The sequence below is a fragment of the Ranitomeya imitator genome, chromosome 1, assembly GCF_032444005.1.
Source record: "Ranitomeya imitator isolate aRanImi1 chromosome 1, aRanImi1.pri, whole genome shotgun sequence".
Lineage (NCBI taxonomy): Eukaryota > Metazoa > Chordata > Amphibia > Anura > Dendrobatidae > Ranitomeya > Ranitomeya imitator.
Genome location: NC_091282.1, coordinates 798,350,019 through 798,374,031, shown reverse-complemented (window position 1 = coordinate 798,374,031; position 24,013 = coordinate 798,350,019). Strand labels below are relative to the sequence as shown.

At 46.2% G+C, this 24,013-nt stretch overlaps 1 protein-coding gene across 2 annotated transcripts in view; it reads left to right on the top strand.

Annotated features, from left to right (window-relative positions):
- The window catches only part of DLK1 (delta like non-canonical Notch ligand 1), a 78,227-nt gene that overhangs the window by 31,709 nt on the left and 22,505 nt on the right, over positions 1 to 24,013 (top strand). The window contains exons 4-5 of one of the 2 annotated variants that reach the window (XM_069738098.1): positions 5,168 to 5,228; positions 8,889 to 9,019. The exons of the other annotated variant lie outside the window; for it this stretch is intronic. Coding sequence (XP_069594199.1) covers positions 5,168 to 5,228; positions 8,889 to 9,019 — 192 coding nt within the window. The remainder of the gene's footprint in view (positions 1 to 5,167; positions 5,229 to 8,888; positions 9,020 to 24,013) is intronic. 2 annotated transcript variants of the gene reach the window in all.

Below are 24,013 nucleotides of genomic sequence, written 5' to 3'. Positions count from 1 at the left end.
TTACGGGTTCCAGAAATGTCAGGATGTGTGAAACCAGCCTTATTCTGAATCTTTTCTCACATAACTACTGTATATATCAATCTGATCAGTATCCCCTGCTCTATACCATGGTGTCTGTTGATTGGAAGTCATTTTTATAGTGACAGGTTCATTGAACCCCTTCATATCCGATGACGTATAGGTACCTCATAGGTTATGTCTCCCCCTTTTGGTGCAAGCTCCGGTGCTGAGCCCACATCTTTTCAGGCACATGACAGCTCATCTAATTAGCTGTCATGTGCACTTATCAGCCGCGGGTAGAATCACAATCCACCTGTGACTGAACATGTTAAATGTCACTGTCAGTCTCTGATAACGGCATTTAACATGAGTGCGATGGAAGTGCATCACAAACCCCGCCTATCGGTGCCCCTATGACATGATTGCGGGGCGCCAATGGGTTGGCTTCACAACCAGGGTCTCCAGGAGACCCCCGTACTTGTCATTGTAGATCTGTTGTGAATTAGAAAAGTTCAAATCACCACCCCTCTTTTGCCTCATTCAAAATAAAATAAAAAAATACACATTTTTGGTATCGCTCCATTCAGAAACACCCAATCTATAAAAATATGAAAAGAATGAATTCCGATGCATGTCCAGCATGAGAGTTCTATAAATCCCATGCACTTTGCTGGAACTGTAGCTACCGCCTTCCTCCTCCCTGCTGGACCCACAGTGCCTCTAGGGATGCTGCGCCCTGTCCATGCCGTTCCGGACCCCCGCACTTCTCAGTTCTTTTGGACAAATTTGTGGAGCGTCTGTCTCCATTCATCGGACAAGTGTCCTCCTCCTCTCTCTCCCATCACTGTTCTTTCATTAAGTGAGGTTTGAGAAAGACCTTATGGGACGAAACGTTACCTCAGAACTCTATTGACCACTGTGGTGTTACTCAATAAATACTTCACACTTCTGATGCAACTTAAAAACATTGTCTGAGTGCGGTTGTTTGTCCAAATCTATGATTCTACTGGATCCGTTCCAGGTTCAACCGGCACCAGCTTCATTCCAACAGAGTGCACGCCTTTCCCCTCTAACTACAGTACCCACTTAATGAAAGACGAGTCGAGTTTTAGCACAGATGTATGTGACAGGAATAGTATGATGCTAAGGTCACATGCACACATTTAGTATTTGGTCAGTACCTTACATCAGTATTCGTAAGCCAAAGCCAGTGTGAATGGATCGCCCCCAGACACAGGGCCACGAGTTCTCAGTACCGGGCATCTCTGGTTCGGTTCCTGGTGCTGTCACGGTGGCTAGACCCGGTCCGTGACCCTGCTAAGGGGCGTCCAATAAAGGTGGTGCAGTCTGTCAGGGGTTTGTGACGCCACCTGTGGTGGCTGCTATGGGGTCCGCTGGGGTGATGGAATGGCAGCTGGATGGTATACCTTCCCACAGGTGAAGTATGTCCCCAGGGCTTCCCAGTGGTGTAGGTGGCGATGGTGTGGGGTGCAGGCAATAACGAGGACACAAGGTTGCAGTCTCTTTACCTCTTTACTGATGACTTCAGGATCCTCAATCCAGAGCACGTTTAACAGGGCTATCAGAGACAGGCCGGTCTGATGGGCACTTCCAGAGTTTCCCTCGCAGATGGAAATCGTTGCCCACCACTAGCGCCTGTGTGTTGTAGTCCTACCCTGCTGAGCATTCGGTATAGTCCTCACAACTGCTGTTCTCGTTCGTTCATTCTCTACAGCTCTCTCTTTCTCTTTTGTTCCAGATGTTACTAGTTTCTCGTCCCCCAGTATGTTTTGGCTAGGACGCACCCGTATGACGGGAAGGCTTGGAGGTCTTCCGGGACCCTAGAGACGCCCCTCTCCCAATGTTGCCCCATGTCTTCTTAGGAAATTTAAGGTAGACAGCCAACCTATAATTAACTGTCCTGCGGAGTTCGAAGTAAGGCCTGAAGTCAGTTACTCCCGCGGTGTTCTGGCCACCGGCTACACGCCTCAGTAAGATGTTGCCTCGGTCTCACGGCACGACTCTTACTGGTACTCCTTTTTGCTTGATCTCGTTTACACTGTTCCACAATATCCTTCCTTTCTTGTCTCTTTCTTAGGATACTGCCGCAAGGAAGTGCAGGCGCGGTTCCGTAACGTTCTGTTCTGTTCGCTAGGCTCCTGCCAGGTTCCCACGCCTGACAGGGACCCCCCTGTGTCTTCTCCCCGCAACACCCCCTGCCACGGGATGTTGCCTGAATCCAACCCAGTCAGCTTCTGACTAACTTCCTCCCCAGCCCCTAGTTTTACCAGTGTGAGGAGTGGCCCAATAAATAAAGCCTTTTTCTCCCCCTAGTGGCCGGAGTGTGAAGTGTAATGTGTTCTGGTGATACCTGGTCAGGAGAATTCCTTCAGTGCCATCAGACGTACCATCACTCCCCTTAGTGGCAGAGTGTCATACTGCAACGACCAGATCTCTGGGGCGCTGCACGAACATGGCCTTATCATGAGGAGATTGTCTGCTCTGCTGGGCCAATTCCACTCAACACCACGCTTTGTCCACTTTTCCAAAAAATGACGGTGCTGGCTAAAATTGGCATAAAAACACCAAAAGTTTCAAAATTTTTGCACACCTATGAGATGGGCAAAAATATTGTGGCATTTCAAGTAGTTTCGCGCTAGAGTCTAAAGGTCACATTTAGCGACTGTGCTTTACGGCCGGCCGGCGCTGACAGTGCAGGGAAGCAGAGCGCCGGGGGACAGACACCGGAATGTAAGTATGTAGTGTTTTTTTTTTTTTTACATTTACACTGGTAACCAGGGTAAACATCGGGTTACTAAGCGCGGCCCTGCGCTTAGTAACCCGATGTTTACCCTGGTTACCAGTGAAGACATCGCTGAATCGGCGTCACACACGTCGATTCAGCGATGTCTGCGGGAGATCCAGCGACGAAATAAAGTTCTGACCTTTCTGCTCCGACCAACGATGTCACAGCAGGATCCAGATCGCTGCTGCGTGTCAAACACAACGATATCGCTATCCAGGACGCTGCAACGTCACGGATCGCTAGCGATATCGTTGTTAAATTGTTCAGTGTGAAGGTACCTTAAGGCTGCTTTCACACATTAGGTTTTTGCCGTCAGGCACAATCCGGCGAATGCTGAAAAAAACGATCCGTTGCAGATTGTGAAAAACTGATGCGACGGATACATTTTAGCAAAAAACTGGAAGTGCCGGATCTGGCGCTGTCCTGTTTTTCGCCGCAGACAAAAAACGTAACTTTGTAAGTTTTTTCCAGATGCCGGACAAACACTTTTCGGAAGACTGAAGAAACGTGAGGCCATCCGGTGCAATCTGGCGCTAATGCAAGTCTATGAGAAAAAACGGATCCGGCGGCAGCATTCGCCGGATCCGTTTTTTTCAAAAATCGCCGGATTGAGCCTGAAAGCGAAAACCTGATGTGTGAAAGGGGCCTTAGTGTAAAACTGATTCATTTGGCTCTACATATTAAATGGAGACTGAATACACAAAACTGTAGAAGATTTTTAATCAAGGCTGTTTGCAAAGACCCTAAGTAACAAATGAAAGCGAGTTGACAACCAATAGCGGTAGTGCGATGGCCATGAGTTGGGTGGTCACACACCTTCTGTCACCTGTGGAGACCAGGAGAAACTGCTGAATAGATTATTTACACATATTTCACAGAGGTGGATAGTTATAAGCCCTCGATGTGGAAGATATCATTACAACATGTTCAGCGGATGACACATTTTTCTCTGCAGTCAGAGGATATACGGTAATAAAAAATGGAAAGAAAAATGAATTTCAAATATTAATTTGTACTTCCTTGGAAAATGTTAGAACAGCCCATCACAAATTTACATTCATCCCGGTGGACCTAGTGGCGGCCAAATCGTGAAGCCAATGAAGCAGCATATTTCACCCCTCGTTGTACAGATAGGACCCTGATGAGGTTTGGCAGCAGGCGGCATTGCTACATATCATGTGCTGTCGAATGAGGAGAGCTATTACAACATGGTAAATTCTGAACCTTCTGAGTCTTTGAGCCTCCATAATTCAGCAGGGGTTGCGTAATTCTGGAGCGTTTCAGACTTCTACAATATATGGGTGAGCTTTTCTAAAAAGAAATCCAATTTGAAGGGTTTTTATACTTTTGCAACCACTGTTTTAACTTAATGCGTTTTCATTATTCCAAACCATCTAATATATAAAAATGATGCAAGTTTGCAAATAGTCTTGATTAAAAACTCTACCGCTTAGTGCACACAGCTTGTATGCAGACCTATGTGTTTCCATGGCTACAAATGAAAATGTGCTGACAGTTTGACGATGCAGATACAGTATACTCCGTTCTAACCAAGGAGTGTGACCACCGTATTAGCAAGGACATTTTTATAAATAGTATTTGTGAAATTGCTTTATTCTTATGTTGGTTATATTGGAGCTGAAGAAATAGGTAAAGTATTTAGGAAGAATAGCATTTACTAAAATGACTTCTTTATGTAGCAAGTGACTTTAATGCATTCGGATCCCATCCCTTGTACCCTGGTGGTTGGGTTAAAGAAAGGTTCCCTGTGGCAAATGGCGACGCTTCATGGGGTTTTCGAGGATTTTAAAAACACAACTACTTTCTCCCGAAGCGGTGCCACACCTGTCTTTAAGTTGTGCAGCTGCAGCACTAGGGACCCCGGATTCATCATTGCTGTTTCTCCAGTTTTCTGGATTGATTTGCCCCTTTATAGTGGCTTTAATATTTGTGCCTTATCCTCTATATGTTTTGAGCCACTTTTTAAGTTGTGTTTCTTTTTTAAGACTTTTACCAAATGTTGCTTTATTTCGGCACAACTCACTCCAGTTTCCTTCTGGAATAACGTTTCTGAAGAAGTTTTCAATCTGGCCCTTTCTTTTTCAACTTTTTAAAGGATTATCAATTTTTGGTGCTGAAAATTTGCAAAAAACCCCAGTTAAATAAAAAAATTAAGAGCAGTTTTGATATTGCGCCAAATATGCATCTCATAAGCCATTTTGAAGAATTTGACACAAAAAATGGCAGAAGATATAACAAATTGATAAATAAATAATTACAAATGATGAATTGGGCCTTATATGTCTATAACCTCCAATATAAGGTAAATTATTATAATGCGGCATAATCTGTGTGTTCTAGGCGCATGCAGGCCCGGCTGCCACCCTACAAATGGCTACTGCGAGAGTCCTGGAGAATGCAGGTATGTGCTGTGCAGAAGATGTCATTTTACACTAGGCGTTGGACAAGGCATATTCCTTGGCCGGACACTATCCTGCACTGGGTATACTTTTTGCATGTAGTGTTCCTGTTACAAGAGGTATCTAGGTTTTCTGGCACCTGGGGCAAGTATTCGGTTTGGCACCCCCTTCCCCCAAGCACATATGCGATTTGCACACTTAGGCCTCTTTCACACGTCCGTTTATTTCCATTACAGGAAAAAACGGTACCGGAGATATCCATGTCCATGTGTGTAATACTTGTGGCACATGTGTAGCAACTGTGTGTCGTCCGTGTGCCACACGGACGGCCGCTGGGGAAGAAGCGCTACAGTAAGCGCTGTTCCTCAGCAGCGGGTGCTGAAGTCGGCTCTCATCATTCTCCTGTGCTCTGCCGGTGATCGGCGCGAGCAAAAGAGAATGATGAGAGTTATATTAAAGTCAGAATGATAACAGCAGGTGGGGACCTTTGGGACTATTCCTCCCATCATCCGACACCTGCTACCTTTAATAACAGTGATAGCAGGAGTAGATGATCGGGGTATTCATCACCCACCACCTGCGATATAACTAAATAAATGAATGAAAAACCCGGTGTGAGTTCCCCCTATTTACTTTAACCAACCAGGCAAAACTCACAGCTGGTTGGTTTCTTCATCCATGCCCCCCATTCTGTTTCCTCTTACATGCCCCCCCTACTGTTTCCTCATAAATGCCCTGCATCTCCACCTTTGCTCATCATTTTGTGTCCTGAAATCCCCCCACACATTAAATCCTCCATCCCCACTCCAAATCTCCCCCCACACATTAAATCTTCCCATCCCCACTCCAAATCTTTCCCCACACATTAAATCTCCCCATTCCCACCCCAAATCTCCCCCCACATTAAATCCTCCATCCCCACTCCAAATCTCCCCACACACATTAAATCTCTCCATCCCCAATCCAAATCTCCCCCCACATTAAATCTACCCATCTCCACTCCGAATCTCCCCACACACATTAAATCTCCCCCCACATTAAATCCTTCATCCCCACTCCAAATTTCCCTACACACATTAAATCTCTCCATCCCCAATCCAAATCTCCCCCCACATTAAATCTACCCATCTCCACTCCAAATCTCCCCACACACATTAAATCTCCTCGTCCCCAATCCAAATCTCCCCACACACATTAAATCTCTCCATCCCCAATCCAAATCTCCCCCCACTCCAAATCTCCCCACACATTAAATCTCTGCATCTCCACTCCAAATCTCCCCACACATTAAATCTCCGCATCTCCACTCCAAATCTCCCCACACATTAAATCTCCGCATCTCCACTCCAAATCTCCCCACACATTAAATCTCCGCATCTCCACTCCAAATCTCCCCACACATTAAATCTCTGCATCTCCACTCCAAATCTCCCCACACATTAAATCTCCGCATCTCCACTCCAAATCTCCCCACACATTAAATCTCCGCATCTCCACTCCAAATCTCCCCACACATTAAATCTCCGCATCTCCACTCCAAATCTCCCCACACATTAAATCTCCGCATCTCCACTCCAAATCTCCCCACACATTAAATCTCCGCATCTCCACTCCAAATCTCCCCACACATTAAATCTCTGCATCTCCACTCCAAATCTCCCCACACATTAAATCTCCGCATCTCCACTCCAAATCTCCCCACACATTAAATCTCTGCATCTCCACTCCAAATCTCCCCACACATTAAATCTCCGCATCTCCACTCCAAATCTCCCCACACATTAAATCTCCGCATCTCCACTCCAAATCTCCCCACACATTAAATCTCTGCATCTCCACTCCAAATCTCCCCACACATTAAATCTCCGCATCTCCACTCCAAATCTCCCCACACATTAAATCTCCGCATCTCCACTCCAAATCTCCCCACACATTAAATCTCCGCATCTCCACTCCAAATCTCCCCACACATTAAATCTCTGCATCTCCATTCCAAATCTCCCCACACATTAAATCTCTGCATCTCCACTCCAAATCTCCCCACACATTAAATCTCCGCATCTCCACTCCAAATCTCCCCACACATTAAATCTCCGCATCTCCACTCCAAATCTCCCCACACATTAAATTTCTGCATCTCCACTCCAAATCTCCCCACACATTAAATCTCTGCATCTCCACTCCAAATCTCCCCACACATTAAATCTCTGCATCTCCACTCCAAATCTCCCCACACATTAAATCTCTGCATCTCCACTCCAAATCTCCCCACACATTAAATCTCCGCATCCCCACTCCAAATCTCCCCACACATTAAATCTCTGCATCTCCACTCCAAATCTCCCCACACATTAAATCTCTGCATCTCCACTCCAAATCTCCCCACACATTAAATCTCTGCATCTCCACTCCAAATCTCCCCACACATTAAATCTCTGCATCTCCACTCCAAATCTCCCCACACATTAAATCTCCGCATCCCCACTCCAAATCTCCCCACACATTAAATCTCTGCATCTCCACTCCAAATCTCCCCACACATTAAATCTCCGCATCTCCACTCCAAATCTCCCCACACATTAAATCTCTGCATCTCCACTCCAAATCTCCCCACACACATTAAATCTCCCCATTTCCACTTCAAATATAAAGACACACATTAAATCTCCGCATCTCCACTCCAAATCTTCCCACACACATTAAATCTCCCCATTTCCACTTCAAATATCCACACACACATTAAATCTCCGCATCTCCACTCCAAATCTTCCCACACACATTAAATCTCCCCATTTCCACTCCAAATCTTCCCACACACATTAAATCTCCCCATTTCCACTTCAAATCTCCCCACACACATTAAATCTCCCCATTTCCGCTTCAAATATCCACACACACATTAAATCTCCCCATCTCCACTCCAAATCTCTCCACACATGTTAAATCCCTGTCCCCCATGCACTAAATCTTCGTTGTCTTCAGCTCCACTGGAACACTTACCACCAATGTGCGCCTCTGCAGCGCGGGTGAGTGACGTCAGCGGCATGGTCACATGACCTGATCTCCCCCCACATTAAATCTCCGCATTGCCACTCCAAATCTCCCCACACACCTTAAATCTCCTCGTCCCCAATCTAAATCCCCCCACCTTAAGTCTCCCCATCCCCACTCCAAATCTCTCCACACAAACTAAATCTCCCCATCCCCACACACATTAAATCCCTGTCCCCATGCACTTAATCTTCGGAGTCTTCAGCTCCACTGGAACACTTACCACCAATGTGCACCTCTGCAGCGCGGGTGAGTGACGTCAGCAGCGTGGTCACATGACCTGATCACGCTGCTGGAGTCACTCTGACCTGGCGGTCAGAGCTTAAATTGCACTCGCCTCTGTAAGATGCAAGTACAATTGATCACTGAGAGTCGGTGCATGCTGCAGTGTCTCTGTGTCTGCTGTCAGCTTGACAGCCGGCTCAGAGAATGTCCGACTCCCAGTCTGGGGGGTGGCAGAATGCAGCTGCCAGGGAAGACACTGCGGACCGCTGCATTTGGTGGCCCGGCTGCACCCTCCTGCTGGCTGCGCCCAGGGCACATGCCCCTGTTGCCCTCTCCAGATACGCCTCTGCCTGTCACTCATGCTTTCTTTGTTGTTTTTTTTACAGGTGTCACGCAGGCTGGAAAGGGCCATTCTGTGACCAGTGCATCCCATACCCGGGTTGTGTCCATGGAAGCTGTGATAAGCCCTGGCAGTGTCTCTGTGATGATGGCTGGATTGGCAGCCACTGCAACATTGGTGCTTATCATTTTTACACAGGGGAAATTTGTAAAAATGCTCAGTTGTAAAAATTGCTGTGCTGGCGCTGCTCTCTCTTTTCATAAAAAAAATTGCTTAGTCAAATTTGCTTGTTCTTGCAATATACACAAATGATGGAGAGAGCTTCATGTACGAGGCCACCACCAATTTCCAAACATTTTGACAAGGGTCATGGGCGAAAAACAGCAGACCGACAGTGGCCTAAAGATGGCAACTATTCTCTATCTACGGGCTATGTGATGGGTGTCTGCTCCAGCAGAAGCTCTGCAGTGGCACCGGCGAGGACATGACATTCAAGGCCCCCATACTAAATAAAAGACTGACAAACCCACCGATTTCAGCAGGATTGGCCTGAAGTGTAAGGTGGTCTCACAACACCTCCTCTGACCAATGACTGTTTGGTGGGGAAATAAGCCGCCGTTAGAGGATATTGGCTTGTAGATTATGCAGGAGTTTTCATCAGTATGGGGGAGAGAGTCATCTCTCAAGTATGAGGGCCCATGAAGTGGGTGCGAGCTTGCGTATATTGGCCAATACTTCATGTATTTTATATATCATCTTTCATATTTTTTTTTGCACATTTCTTTATTTTTTGAACAGAATGCAGCCAGGTCTTTTAGTGTTGGTTGGGTGATTTGGCATGTCTGTCTTGTGAGGTGCACTTATATAGTGCTGGGCAGCCCGCCTGATCTAATGGTATGGTTGTCATCAATAGGCTGTAAGTCAGACACTGTGCACTATACATACGTGTGTGACTGGTGCCTCATCTGTGTGCATATTAATACTAGGCAAACACCCCCTCTATGTATTGGTGGGTGTGTGAGTCGTTGCTCCATCAGTGTTTTGCCCCTGTGCTGCCCCCGCCTTTATCATGGGGGTCTCCTGCATCCCGCTAGTGCATTGGTAATCTGACCTGGAGTTGGTAAGGCTGTTTTTTTTAGTTTTTTTTCGAAGTTATGTCCTATGTAAGCTGGTCTTCTGTAAGGTGGCTTTAGCTTTGGTCTCCCTTTTGTGAGTACATCTTCGTAGAGTTGTGAATCCTCACAGCACGCGCCCTAGAAATTCTCCAGTGCCAGTGTCGGAAACGGGGGCACAAGACTGCAAATATGCGATTTGAATACATCTGGTCATGTGCCGACTAGAGGGCCTCACTCAATATAAGTACATTGAGAGGCGACAAATAGGTCTAGTCACAATGTTGCCAGAAATATGCAAATCACATACTTTCGGTCACATGTCCATGCGCTCACAGAGCTGGGGAATTGTAACACCGCACAGTGCACACAATATGAGAATTTGCAAGTCTGCAGTCACAATCTTTAGGGGATTGATGAAGATAGCTGAGCGCTTGTCTCCATTGGACCCATATGTGATAAATGGTATGGCACCGTGCATGCCCAACTGCCACCTGCAATCACACACTTATAACCTATCCAGTAGATCAGGGGTCCCCAACTCCAGTCCTCAAGGCCCACCAACAGGTCATGTTTTCAGGATTTCCTTTGCATTGCACAGGTGATGCAATTATTACCTGGGCAAGACTAAGGAAATCCTGAAAACATGACATGTTGGTGGGCCTTGAGGACTGGAGTTGGGGACCCCTGCAGTAGATGACTAATCATAATGTAGTGATTACAATCAAAGTGAATACCTGTTAATCACTTGGATAAACCAGATATTCAGATTTCAAGCACAGAACTCCAATGTAATGTGGAATTTCAAGACATCTAAAGCAGAAGAGTAGTGAAAATCAAAGTAAATTTCTCAACCCTTTTAACCACTTTCCGACAATTTGGAGTAATAGTATGCCGATGTCTGACTTCCCTAGTTTGGTGCAGGCTCCAGCACTGAAGCCACACCTTTCTGGGCACTTGACAGTTGATCTATACAGCTGACATGTGCCTGCAACAGCTGCAGGTGGAATTGCGATCCACTCACGGCTGTTAACTAACTAAATTCTGCTGTCAATCTCTGACAGCAGCATTTAACTCGCGCTTAGGCCTCTTTCAGACGTCAGTGTCTCCGGTACGTGTAGTGACAGTTTTCTCACGTACCGGAGACACTGACACACGTAGACCCATTCAAAAGAATGGAGACATGTCAGTTTTTCGCCGGCAGCACGTACCGCAATACGTGCCGCACACGTGCACACGGAGAACAGTGTGCACTCTCCTCCGTGTGCACGTACCGCCCGCAGGAGAGACAGCGCTACAGTTAAGCGCTGTCCCCCCTGCGTGTGGTGCTGAATCCAGAATTCATCCCTTCTTCCCAGCAGCATTTGCTGGAAAGAAGGGATGAATCATCTTTTTTTTTTTCTTTCACCTTAAAAATAAAGTTTATGCGCCCCTCCCACCTCCCATCCCTTGTGCGCCCCCCCGGCTGGCCAGGAAATACTCACCCAGCTCCAGCGATGTCTCCTCTCAGCGGCTGCAGCCTGTGCTGTGTGAGCGGTCACGTGGTCCCGCTCATTACAGTGGGGGAATATGCGCATATTCCTCACTGTAATTAGCGGTCCCACGTGACCGTTCACACAGGACCTGCTGCCAGCGCTGAGAGGAGAGAGGAGACATCGCGGGAGCTAGGTGAGTATTTCTATGCAAGGGGCCGGGCGGCGCATGGGGGATGGGAGGGGGGAGTCACAAGAAAACTTTATTTTTAACAAAAAAAAAAGAAAAAATGATCTTTCATCTCTTCTCTCCTGCGGGGGAGAAGAGATGAATGCAGCTTCAGCACCACACAGGGGGGACAGCGCTTAGTGTAGCGCTGTCTCTCCTACACGGTCCGTGTGGTCCTCAGGCGGCACACGGGCGGCACACGGATGCCGCACGTGTGCCACACTGATGTGCTACGTGAGCACACGGACACAGATAATTCCGGTACCGATTTCTCCGGTACCGGAATTATCTGGACGTCTGAAAGAGGCCTTATAGGAAGCATGTCACTGACTCCTACGATCAGTGACCCCGTCACATGATCGCAGGTCACCGATGGGTCGGCATTACAACCAGAGGTCTGCAGCAGACCTCTGTGGTTTTCATTGCTATGACTCCCGCCCCCTGGTCTGCCGCGATCATAGCAAGTGAGCATTTCTGCTACACACAGGCGATCTGATCATAGCCGGTATGTAGCAGAGCCGATCGGACAACTGCAGCTTCTTGTCTTCCATGCAAACTATTGAAGCATGCAAAATGTAAAAGAAAAATGTTTTTAAAAAAATAAATAAAATAAAAGTTCAAATCACCCCCCTTTCGCCCCATTCAATATAAAAATCAAATAAACACATATTTAGTATCGCCGCATTCAGAATCGCCCGATCTATCAATAAAAGAAAAAGAATTAACCCGATCACTAAACAGCATAACGAGAAAAAAATCTGAAACGCCAGAATTAAATTTTTTGGGTCACCGCTTCATTGCAATAAAATGCAATAACGGGCAATCAAAAGAACGTATCAACAGCAATATGGTATCAATAAAAACGTCAGCAAAATAGAAGCCCCAAGTCACGAAAAAATGGAGAAGCTATGGGTCACGGAAAATGGCACTTTTTTTAAAAAACCTGTACATGTTTTGTGTCTGTACTTGTAATGACCTGGAGACACATAATAGTAGGTCAGTTTTAGAATTTTGTGAACATGGTAACCCCCCCCCCAAAAAAAAAAAAAAACAACAGTTGTGGAATTGCACTTTTTTTTGCAATTTCATCGCACTTGGAAATTTTTCCCATTCTACAGTACCCGATATGTTAAAATCAATGGTGTCATTTAACCCCTTCACGACATGCGCCGTACTACTACGGCGCATGTCGTGTCTCCCCCTTTAATGTGGGCTCCAGCGTTTTGTACAGCTGACATGTGCGTAAAATAGCGGCAGGTGGAATCGCGATCCACCTGCCGCTATTAACTAGTTAAATGCTACTGTCAAACACTGACAGCGGCATTTAACTACCGCTTCCGGCCGCGCGGCCGGAAATGCTCGCATCGCCGACTCCCGTCACATGATCGGGGGTCAGCGATGCGTCGGCATGACAACCTGAGGTCTCCTGGAGACCTGTATGGTTGTTGATGTCGGCTTGCTGTGAGCGCCATCCTGTGGTTGGTGCTTATAGCAAGCCTGTAATTCAGCTACATAGCAGCGATCTGATGATCACTGCTATGTAGCAGAGCCGATCAGGCTATGTAGCAGAGCCGATCAGGCTCTGCCAGCTTCTAGCCTCCCATGGAGGCTATTGAAGCATGGCAAAAAATAAAAAAAAGTTTTAAAAAATATGAAAAAAATCGCCCCATTCAAAATAAAACAATAAAAAAAAAAAATCAAACCTACACATATTTGGTATCACCCCTTTCAGAATCGCCCAATCTATCAATAAAAAAAAGGATTAACCTGATTGCTAAACGGCATAGTGAGAAAAAAATAAAAAATGCCAGAATTACTTTTTTTTGTCACCGCAACATTGCATTTAAATGCAATAACGGGGGCGATCAAAAGAACGTATCTGCACAAAAGTGGTATCATGAAAAACATCATCTCAGCACGCAAAAAATAAGCCCTCACCTGACCCGAGATCCCGAAAAATGGAAACGCTACAGGTATCGGAAAATGGCGCTTTTTTTTTTTTAGCAAAGTTTGGAATTATTTTTCGCCACTTAGATAAAAAAAACCTAGACATGTTTGGTGTCTATGAACTCGTAATGACCTGGAGAATTAAAATGGCAGGTCAGTTTTAGCATTTAGTGAACCTAGCAAGAAAGCCAAACAAAAAACAAGTGTGGGATTGCACTTTTTCTGCAATTTCACCAATGTGAAAGGGCTGCATCTTGAAGGGGTAAAAGTACAACTTGTCCCGCAAAAAACAAGCCCTCACATGGCCATATTGACTGAAAAATAAAAAAGTTATGGCTCTGAGAATAAGGGGAGCAAAAAATGAAAACAGAAAATGGCTTGAAGGTTAGTTAAGGGGTTAATGTAGTGTTACGTATTTTCAATGGCCTGCTAATCTAATTATCAGGTCTTATTGATCAACCCGTTACCAATAAATAACCCCTATACAGGTGGTGCGCCTCATGAGAAAATAAAAACTAGTGAAAAGCACAAGAACTATGACAAGAGCGCCACCTGCAGTTGAGACTGTATTTATATTTTTACTTTTTCCCCCTAGGACTTTGTGCATCTATCTATATAATCGTCTAAGGCTTCTTTCACATTTCCGTCTTTCTGCTACTGTCACAATACGTCGATTTTTGAAAATGCAGGATCCCGCAAAAAAAATTATCCTGCATTTTCCCATAGACTTGTATTGCCGACGGATCGCGACGTATGGCCACACGTTGTGTCCATCATGCACTGGATGCGTTGGGTTTTGGTGGACCGTCGTCACAGAAAAACGTTCAAGGGAACTGCATGGGCTGTGTTATATACTACATGGGCTATGTTATATACTACGTGGGCTGTGTTATAAACTGCATGGCCTGTGTTATATACTGCGTGTGCTGTGTTATATACTACGTCTCTCTGCTATATACTATGTGGGCTGGGCAATATACTACGTGGCTGTGCTATATACTACATGACAGTGTTATATACTACCCGGGCTGTGTTATATACTACGTGGGCTGTGTTATATACTACGTGGGCTGTGTAATATACTGTGTGGGGTGTGTTATATACTGCGTGGGCTGTGCTATATACTACTATACATATTCTAGAATACCCGATGCGTTAGAATCGGGCCACCATCTAGTACATTATATTTTTGATGTAATATGTGAAATGCATATTTTGTCCATCACACCGCTCACTGCATTATGTGTCGGTTACTCAAGTCCCGTATTTGGGGACATATACACAACAATTCTCGCCACTTCTAAGCAAGGGGTGTATTGAGGTGTGTGATTTGAAGATCTTGGGTCCAAATACAAAATAAGTCCCCCTACCTATCCTATATATTTTCTTTTACCTCCTGTAATGTGACTTCTACCACTGCACCCATACAGCTGCTTTCCAGCTCTGGGGTAGACATGCTGTATATATAGTCTGTACAAATAGTGCGGCAGCAAAGGGGCTTACAGGAGAGGCGGGGGGCCATCACAGAGATAGCTTTAGAAGGAAAAGCTTGAAGTCTGTTGGAATGAGTGCAGGACCTGGCATTTTTGGTGGGCACGGTTTTCTGATGGGGACAGAGATTTCCATCTGTAGGGATAGACTTGCTGGAGCTCAGTGAGGATGTACTAGGCCGTAGGCCTTTCAAGGGAGGACGACATGACTGGGTTGAGAGGGCCTATAGGGAGTGAACAAATGAAGTGGGAAGTATACTAAGGGGTAAAGGATTTGAATTGTAGGGCCAGGATTGGGCTGTGGGATAGTAGGAGGGAAATGGGGTGGAGCTAGGGGGGCTGGTATAAATGGGATCATCCATCTTAGTGTAACAACCATTTTAGGTGCCCCTATATCAGAGAAGCAAACTTAGCTGTAGGGTACCTTTATTCCATGGAGATTTAGGAAATACTGCAACAACTGAGGGATGCTGCCGCTACCAGAAGCGCAGACTGGCTGCAGGCATCATTACAAGGCCTGCTATCTGACGGGAGAGCCGGGCACCCTCAACCCCAGAATGAAGGGCACCAGCCTCGGAGATCCAGGCCTCCGGAGCGCCTTAGCCCTGAGGTTATACCCCCCCCCCCGGGCCCGGCGCCGTGTAAGGAGCCCCTCCAGGGACCCTCCGGCCGATGTAGCGTGCCAAAGGCCCAGGGTGCACGGACAGGGAGTCAGGAGGAATCCTCCATCATGGTGGGGCCTACATCAGGGGGAGGTGTCATACTCCCACTCATCTGGAATGGCTAGGTTGGAAGGGGAGCCAGGGACAGGTGTGGCCAGTGCCCAGCCAGGAACGGGCCTGGCTCAGCAACGAAGTGCGGTGTGTGGGACCAGGCGAGGGCCTGCACATCAGGTGCCTCCATCTTCTTCATGTCGCCTACTCACCGGAATCGTATGTGCGAAGGAGCCAGGTACCGGAGCGGCGGGAGCCCCGTCTGATCGGGTCTCCACTCGGCATGGGTTGCAGCAGTGCAGGCCCCTCAATGCAGGGTGGCTGGTGATGGGCGCCGCAATAGCTCCGCCCACCCACTAGACGCTGCTGCTGTGTGAGAATTGCAGCGGTCAGCCTGATGCTGCGGCTTTGCTAACAGTTGGGGGAGGCAGTGTTGGGGAGGTATCTTCAAGGGCTTCCCGGGTATTAGATGCGGCGGCCGATGCAGAGTTGGGGGGGAAGGGGACATTAGCATGGGTCAGTCTCCAACACATTTTAGGATGTCCATACGTCCTGGATCATTTGGGGGCTACAATACAGTTCAGGACAGCACTATGGAGGTAAAAAAAAACTATGGAAGGGGGAATATGTTGAAATATTTTCATTACTCCCACTGGAACGTTTTAATTTAGATAGGACTCGTAGCAACGATTCTAAAAAAGAGGACGAGGACAGGAGGAGGTTTAATATGATTCCCCGCACTTTCTCTAATTGGCTACAGGCATTTGCTAGTTTAGCTAGTGTCATCGGGGAAGAGACACCGGAGAATTGTGTCCCCTTGTTTTGTTATATGGATGCAATTGGAGAAGCGTATAGAGTTTATGGGGGACAGGGTTGGCTTACATACGATGAGCAATTCCGTCAGCGGAAGGCGGTCCAACCGAGCATCCGTTGGGGTCATAAAGACATTGCTTTTTGGATGAGAGTAGCAGCTCCGGGTAGATCAGGACAGGGATCTCAGTCATTTCTCAGGGGCACTGTGGGTTCGGGACAGTCAGGGCACTCGGTGGCAATACAAAAAGGACTGTGTTTTTCCTTTAACAAAGGGGCTTGCAGGTTCAGGGCCAAATGTAAATTTAAACACGAGTGTTCATCGTGTAGAGGCAATCATGGGCCACTGAGATGTTTCAGGGGAGAGAAACAGAAAGGGTCAGATGGTTTGAAAAAAGGAGTGACACCAGTGCATCTGACAGAGATGGAGCCGTTTCTACATAGGTACCCAAATAGGGAAGCGGCATCTGTATTATGGGATGGTTTTAGGGACGGGTTTGCGATTTCCTTTTGTGGATGTTAAGATGCAGTTATCAACAAAAAATGTAAAGTCTGCCTACAAATTTCCGGAAGTGGTCACGGAAAAATTGAATAAAGAAGTGGTGTTAGGTAGAATGGCTGGTCCATTTCACTCAATCTCCATTGAGAATTTGAGGGTCTCACCTTTGGGGATAGTTCCGAAAAAAGAGGCTAATAAATTCAGGTTGATTCATCACCTTTCGTTTCCAAAAGGTTTATCAGTTAATGATGGCATTGACCTACAATTGTGTTCGGTCTTGTATACGTCCTTTGATGTGGCTATGAGTTGGATTAGACATTGTGGGCAGGGGGCTTGATTGGCAAAAACAGACATTGAGGCTGCGTTTTGCTTGCTACTAGTTAACCCGGATAGTTTGCATTTGTTGGGGTGTTTTTGGAACGAGGGGTTTTACGTGGATCGTTGCTTGCCAATGGGGTGTTCACTGTCATGTGCGTATTTCGAAATGTTCAGCACTAGGGTTGAGCGAAACGGGTCGAACATTTTCAAAAGTCGCCGACTTTTGGCTAAGTCGGGGTTTCATGAAACCCGATCCGACCCCTGTGCGGGGTCGGCCATGCGGTACGCGACTTTCGCGCCAAAGTCGCGTTTCAATGACGCGAAAAGCGCCATTTCTCAGCCAATGAAGGTAAACGCAGAGTGTGGGCAGCGTGATGACATAGGTCCTGGTCCCCACCATCTTAGAGAAGGGCATTGCAGTGATTGGCTTGCTGTCTGCGACGTCACAGGGGCTATAAAGAGGCGTTCCCGCCGACCGCCATCTTACTGCTGCTGATCTGAGCTTAGGGAGAGGTTGCTGCCGCTTTGTCAGAAGCAGGGATAGCGTTAGGCAGGGTCCATTAACCACAAAACCGCTTGTGCTGCAGCGATTTGCACTGTCCAACACCACCCTCGGTGTGCAGGGACAGTGGAAGTTTTTTTTTTTTTTTTTTTCCCCTCAGCGCTGTAGCTCATTGGGCTGCCCTAGAAGGCTCCCTGATAGCTGCATTGCTGTGTGTACGCCGCTGTGCAAACCAACTGCTTTTTTCAAAGCACAAATCCTCTTGTTCCTTCCTTTCTGCACAGCTATCTTTTTTGTTTGTCCACACTTTTTATTTCATTTGTGCATCAGTCCACTCCTTATTGCTGCCTGCCATACCTGGCTGAGATTACTGCAGGCAGGGAGATAGTAGCTGCCTGCCATACCTGGCTGAGATTACTGCAGGCAGGGAGATAGTAATTGTAGGACATTCCCTGTTTTTTTTTTTTTTTTTTTTTTGGTGGGAGATTAAGATTGGCAATTTGGCATTTCTGCTAGAGTGCCATCCCTGTGTGTGCCATCTCTCTCACATAGTGGGCCATAGAAAGCCTTTTCATTTTTCTGTATTTTTTTTTGTGGGGTGTATAAATTCTCCCTGATAAAAATACAGTGGGAGATTAATATTGGCCTTTGGGCTTGTGTGCCAGTCCTGAGTGTGCCATCTCTCTCACAAATAGTGGGCCATAGAAAGCCTATTTATTTTTTTTTTTGGTTTTATAAATTCTCCCTGAAAAAAAGGGAGATTAATATTGGCCTCTGGGCTTGTGTGCCAGTCCTGAGCGTGCCATCTGTGCCAGCCCTGAGCGTGCCATCTCTCTCACAAATAGTGGGCCATAGAAAGCCTATTTAATTTTTTTTTTTGTTTTATAAATTTTCCCTGAAAAAAGGGAGATTAATATTGGCCTCTGGGCTTGTGTGCCAGTTGTGAGCGTGCCATCTGTGCCAGTCCTGAGCGTGCCATCTCTCTCACAAATAGTGGGCCATAGAAAGCCTATTTAAATATTTTTTTGGTTTTATAAATTCTCCCAGAAAAAAAGGGAGATTAATATTGGCCTCTGGGCTTGTGTGCCAGTCCTGAGCGTGCCATCTGTGCCAGCCAGCCCTGAGCGTGCCATCTCTCTCACAAATAGTGGGCCATAGAAAGCCTATTTAATTTTTTTTTTTGTTTTATCAATTTTCCCTGAAAAAAGGGAGATTAATATTGGCCTCTGGGCTTGTGTGCCAGTTGTGAGCGTGCCATCTGTGCCAGTCCTGAGCGTGCCATCTCTCTCACAAATAGTGGGCCATAGAAAGCCTATTTAAATATTTTTTTGGTTTTATAAATTCTCCCAGAAAAAAAGGGAGATTAATATTGGCCTCTGGGCTTGTGTGCCAGTCCTGAGCGTGCCATCTGTGCCAGCCAGCCCTGAGCGTGCCATCTCTCTCACAAATAGTGGGCCATAGAAAGCCTATTTAATTTTTTTTTTTGTTTTATCAATTTTCCCTGAAAAAAGGGAGATTAATATTGGCCTCTGGGCTTGTGTGCCAGTTGTGAGCGTGCCATCTGTGCCAGTCCTGAGCGTGCCATCTCTCTCACAAATAGTGGGCCATAGAAAGCCTATTTAAATATTTTTTTGGTTTTATAAATTCTCCCAGAAAAAAAGGGAGATTAATATTGGCCTCTGGGCTTCTGTGCCAGTCCTGAGCGTGCCATCTGTGCCAGTCCTGAGCGTCCCATCTCTCTCACAAATAGTGGGCCATAGAAAGCCTATTTTATTTTTTTTTTGGGTTTTAGAAATTCTCCCTGAAAAAAGGGAGATTAATATTGGCCTCTGGGCTTGTGTGCCAGTTGTGAGCGTGCCATCTGTGCCAGTCCTGAGCGTGCCATCTCTCTCACAAATAGTGGGCCATAGAAAGCCTATTTAAATATTTTTTTGGTTTTATAAATTCTCCCAGAAAAAAAGGGAGATTAATATTGGCCTCTGGGCTTCTGTGCCAGTCCTGAGCGTGCCATCTGTGCCAGTCCTGAGCGTCCCATCTCTCTCACAAATAGTGGGCCATAGAAAGCCTATTTTATTTTTTTTTTGGGTTTCAGAAATTCTCCCTGGAAAAAAAAAGGGAGATTAATATTGCCCTTTGGGCTTGTGTGCCAGTACTAAGCGTTCCATCTCTCTCTCTCTCTCAGTCAGTGGGCCATAGAACGCATATTTTTGGTTTTATATGTTTTCTAAATTCTCCCTGAAAAAATCATTTTATTTTATTTGGTTTCTAAATTCTTCCTGATAAAATCATATTTTTTTTATTATTTTTATTTCTAAAGTCTCCCTGAAAAAAAAAAAAAAAAAACAACCAAAAAAACAGTGGGAGATTAATATTGGCCTTTCTGCTTGTGTGCCAGTCTTGACTCCTGGGTGTGCCATCTCTCTCTCTCTCTCTCTCTCTCTCTCTCTCCAATTGTGGTCCATAGAAAGCCTATATTTTTTTTCCTTGATTTGGGTTCTAAAATCTACCAGAGAAAATAACTACATCAATCATTGGTAGAAAAATATTGGCCTCTGGGTTTGTGTGCCACTCCTGACTCCTGTGTGCGTCATCTCTCAGTCAGTGGGCCATAGAACGCCTATTTTTGGTTTTATTTGTTTTCTAAATTCTCCCTGAAAAAATCATTTTATTTTATTTGGTTTCTAAATTCTTCCTGATAAAATCATATTTTTTTTATTATTTTTTTTTCTAAAGTCTCCCTGAAAAAAAAAAAAAAAACCAGTGGGAGATTAATATTGGCCTTTCTGCTTGTGTGCCAGTCTTGACTCCTGGGTGCGTCATCTCTCAGTCAGTGGGCCATAGAACGCCTATTTTTGGTTTTATTTGTTTTATAAATTCTCCCTGAAAAAATCATTTTATTTTATTTGGTTTCTAAATTCTTCCTGATAAAATCATATTTTTTTTATTATTTTTTTTTCTAAAGTCTCCCTGAAAAAAAAAAAAAAAAAAACAAAAAAAAAACAGTGGGAGATTAATATTGGCCTTTCTGCTTGTGTGCCAGTCTTGACTCCTGGGTGTGCCATCTCTCTCTCTCTCTCTCTCCAATTGTGGTCCATAGAAAGCCTACATTTTTTTTCCTTGATTTGGGTTCCAAAATCTACCAGAGAAAATAACTCCATCAATCATTGGTAGAAAAATATTGGCCTCTGGGCTTGTGTGCCACTCCTGATTCCTGTGTGCGTCATCTCTCACTCAGTGGCCCATAGAAAGCATATAGTTTGTTACATTTGTTTTCTAAATTCTCCCTGCAAAAATCTATTTTTTTTTTTGGGGGGGTTTCTAAAGTGTTCCTGAAAAAAATAAAAATAAAAAAAAAATAATAGTGTGACATTAATATTAACATTTGTGCTTCAGTGACAGTCCTGCGTGTGGGGCATCTCTCTAATTTGCAGCCACCAAAAAAAGAGTGTGTAACATTGGGCCTGATTTTCGCTGTGGTCTCACCAACCTGTAAAGGGGTAGCTAAATCATACTGAAGTTATAGCTCACCGTGTAAGTTGTGTGACTGCAACAAATAACGTTAATTTGGTTACGTTTTTAAAACAATGAGGAAGTCTAGTGGAAGAGGTCGTGGCCGGGGGCGTTCATTGTCAGCTGGTAATGAGGGTAGTGGTAGTGGTGGAGCATCAGGTGGTCGTGGGGGAAAAAATATTGCACCTAAGTCTGGAGCTGTGGAGCCAGGTTCGTCGTCCGGCTACACAAGGCCTCGAACGCTCCCTTTTCTGGGATTAGGAAAACCGCTTTTAAAGCCGGAGCAGCAAGAGCAAGTTTTGGCTTATCTTGCTGACTCAGCCTCTAGCTCTTTTGCCTCATCTCGTGAAACTGGTAAAAGTAAAAGCAGCGCGTCGTTAGTGGATGTTCACGGTCAGGGACAAGTCACTTCCTTGTCCTCTTCAGCAAAAACAACAACAGAGAAGAATGCAGCAGGCGACACAACGGGTTACTCCATGGAGCTCTTTACACATACCGTCCCTGGCTTAGAAAGTGAAGCAGTTAACAGTCCATGCCCATTACAAATTGAATCTGACATGGAGTGCACTGACGCACAGCCACAGCCAGACTACTATGCTGGTCCTTTGACTCAGACCACAACATTGCCCTCGCAGGGTGCTGATCAAGAATCAGACCCTGATGAGACTATGTTGCCCCATCACGAACGCTATACCACCGAACGACACGGTGACACAGACGAAGTTGCGCAGGAGGTACAAGAAGAGTTATTAGATGACCCAGTTCTTGACCCCGATTGGCAGCCATTGGGGGAACAGGGTGCAGGCGGCAGCAGTTCTGAAGCAGAGGAGGAGGAGGGGCCGCAGCAGGCATCAACATCGCCACAGGTTCCATCTGCCGGGCCCGTATCTTGCCCAAAACGCGTGGCAAAGCCAAAACCTGGTGGAGGACAGCGTGGCCATCCGGTTAAAGCTCAGTCTGCAATGCCTGAAAAGGTATCCGATGCTAGAAAGAGTGCAGTCTGGCATTTTTTTAAACAACATCCAATTGATCAGCGCAAAGTCATCTGTCAAAAATGTTCTACTTCCTTAAGCAGAGGTCAGAATCTGAAAAGTCTCAATACTAGTTGCATGCATAGACATTTAACCACCATGCATTTGAAAGCTTGGACTAACTACCAAACGTCCCTTAAGGTTGTTGCACCCTCGGCCAATGAAGCTAGTCATCAACGCAACATCCCTTCCGGCAGTGTAGGACCACCATTTAGCGCACCACCTGCTGTATCTGTGCAGGTATCTTTGCCAGGCCAAAGCAGTCAGGGTCAGGGAATCACCAGTTTCGTAGTAGGAAACACTGCATCTAGGGCACCGGCGGCAACAATACCATCTCCCACCGTCTCTCAGTCTGCCATGTCCACCGGCACCCCCGCTAGTTCCACGATCTCCAGCTCTCCAGTCCAGCTCACCCTACATGAGACTATGGTTAGAAAAAGGAAATACTTAGCCTCGCATCCGCGTACACAGGGTTTGAACGCCCACATAGCTAGACTAATCTCGTTAGAGATGATGCCCTACCGGTTAGTTGAAAGCGAAGCTTTCAAAGACCTGATGGACTACGCTGTACCACGCTACGAGCTACCCAGTCGACACTTTTTTTCCAGAAAAGCCATCCCAGCCCTCCACCAGCATGTTAAAGAGCGCATCGTCCATGCACTCAGGCAATCTGTGAGCACAAAGGTGCACCTGACAACAGATGCATGGACCAGTAGGCATGGCCAGGGACGTTACGTGTCCATCACGGCACACTGGGTAAATGTGGTGGATTCAGGGTCCACAGGGGACAGCAAGTTTGGGACAGTTCTGCCTAGCCCACGGTCTAGTAAACAGTTGTCTGTAGCCGTTCGCACCCCCTCCTCCTCCTCCTCCTCGTCCTCCTGCAGAAGCAAGAGCTCGTCCACAGACCGCAGTCGCACAAACACTCCATCCGCACCTGCCACTGTTGCACACCAGGTCTCCCATTATGGGGCAGCTACTGGCATACGTCAGCAGGCTGTATTGGCTATGAAGTGTTTGGGCGACAATAGACACACCGCGGAAGTTCTGTCCGAGTTCTTGCAGCAAGAAACGCAGTCGTGGCTGGGCACTGTAGATCTTGAGGCAGGCAAGGTAGTGAGTGATAACGGAAGGAATTTCATGGCTGCCATCTCCCTTTCCCAACTGAAACACATTCCTTGCCTGGCTCACACCTTAAACCTGGTGGTGCAGTGCTTCCTGAAAAGTTATCCGGGGTTATCCGACCTGCTCCTCAAAGTGCGTGGACTTTGCGCACATATCCGCCGTTCGCCTGTACACTCCAGCCGTATGCAGACCTATCAGCGTTCTTTGAACCTTCCCCAGCATCGCCTAATCATAGACGTTGCAACAAGGTGGAACTCAACACTGCACATGCTTCAGAGACTGTGCGAACAGAGGCGGGCTGTTATGTTTTTGTGGGAGGATACACATACACGGGCAGGCAGTAGGATGGCAGACATGGAGTTGTCAGGTGTGCAGTGGTCGAAGATTCAAGACATGTGTCAAGTCCTTCAGTG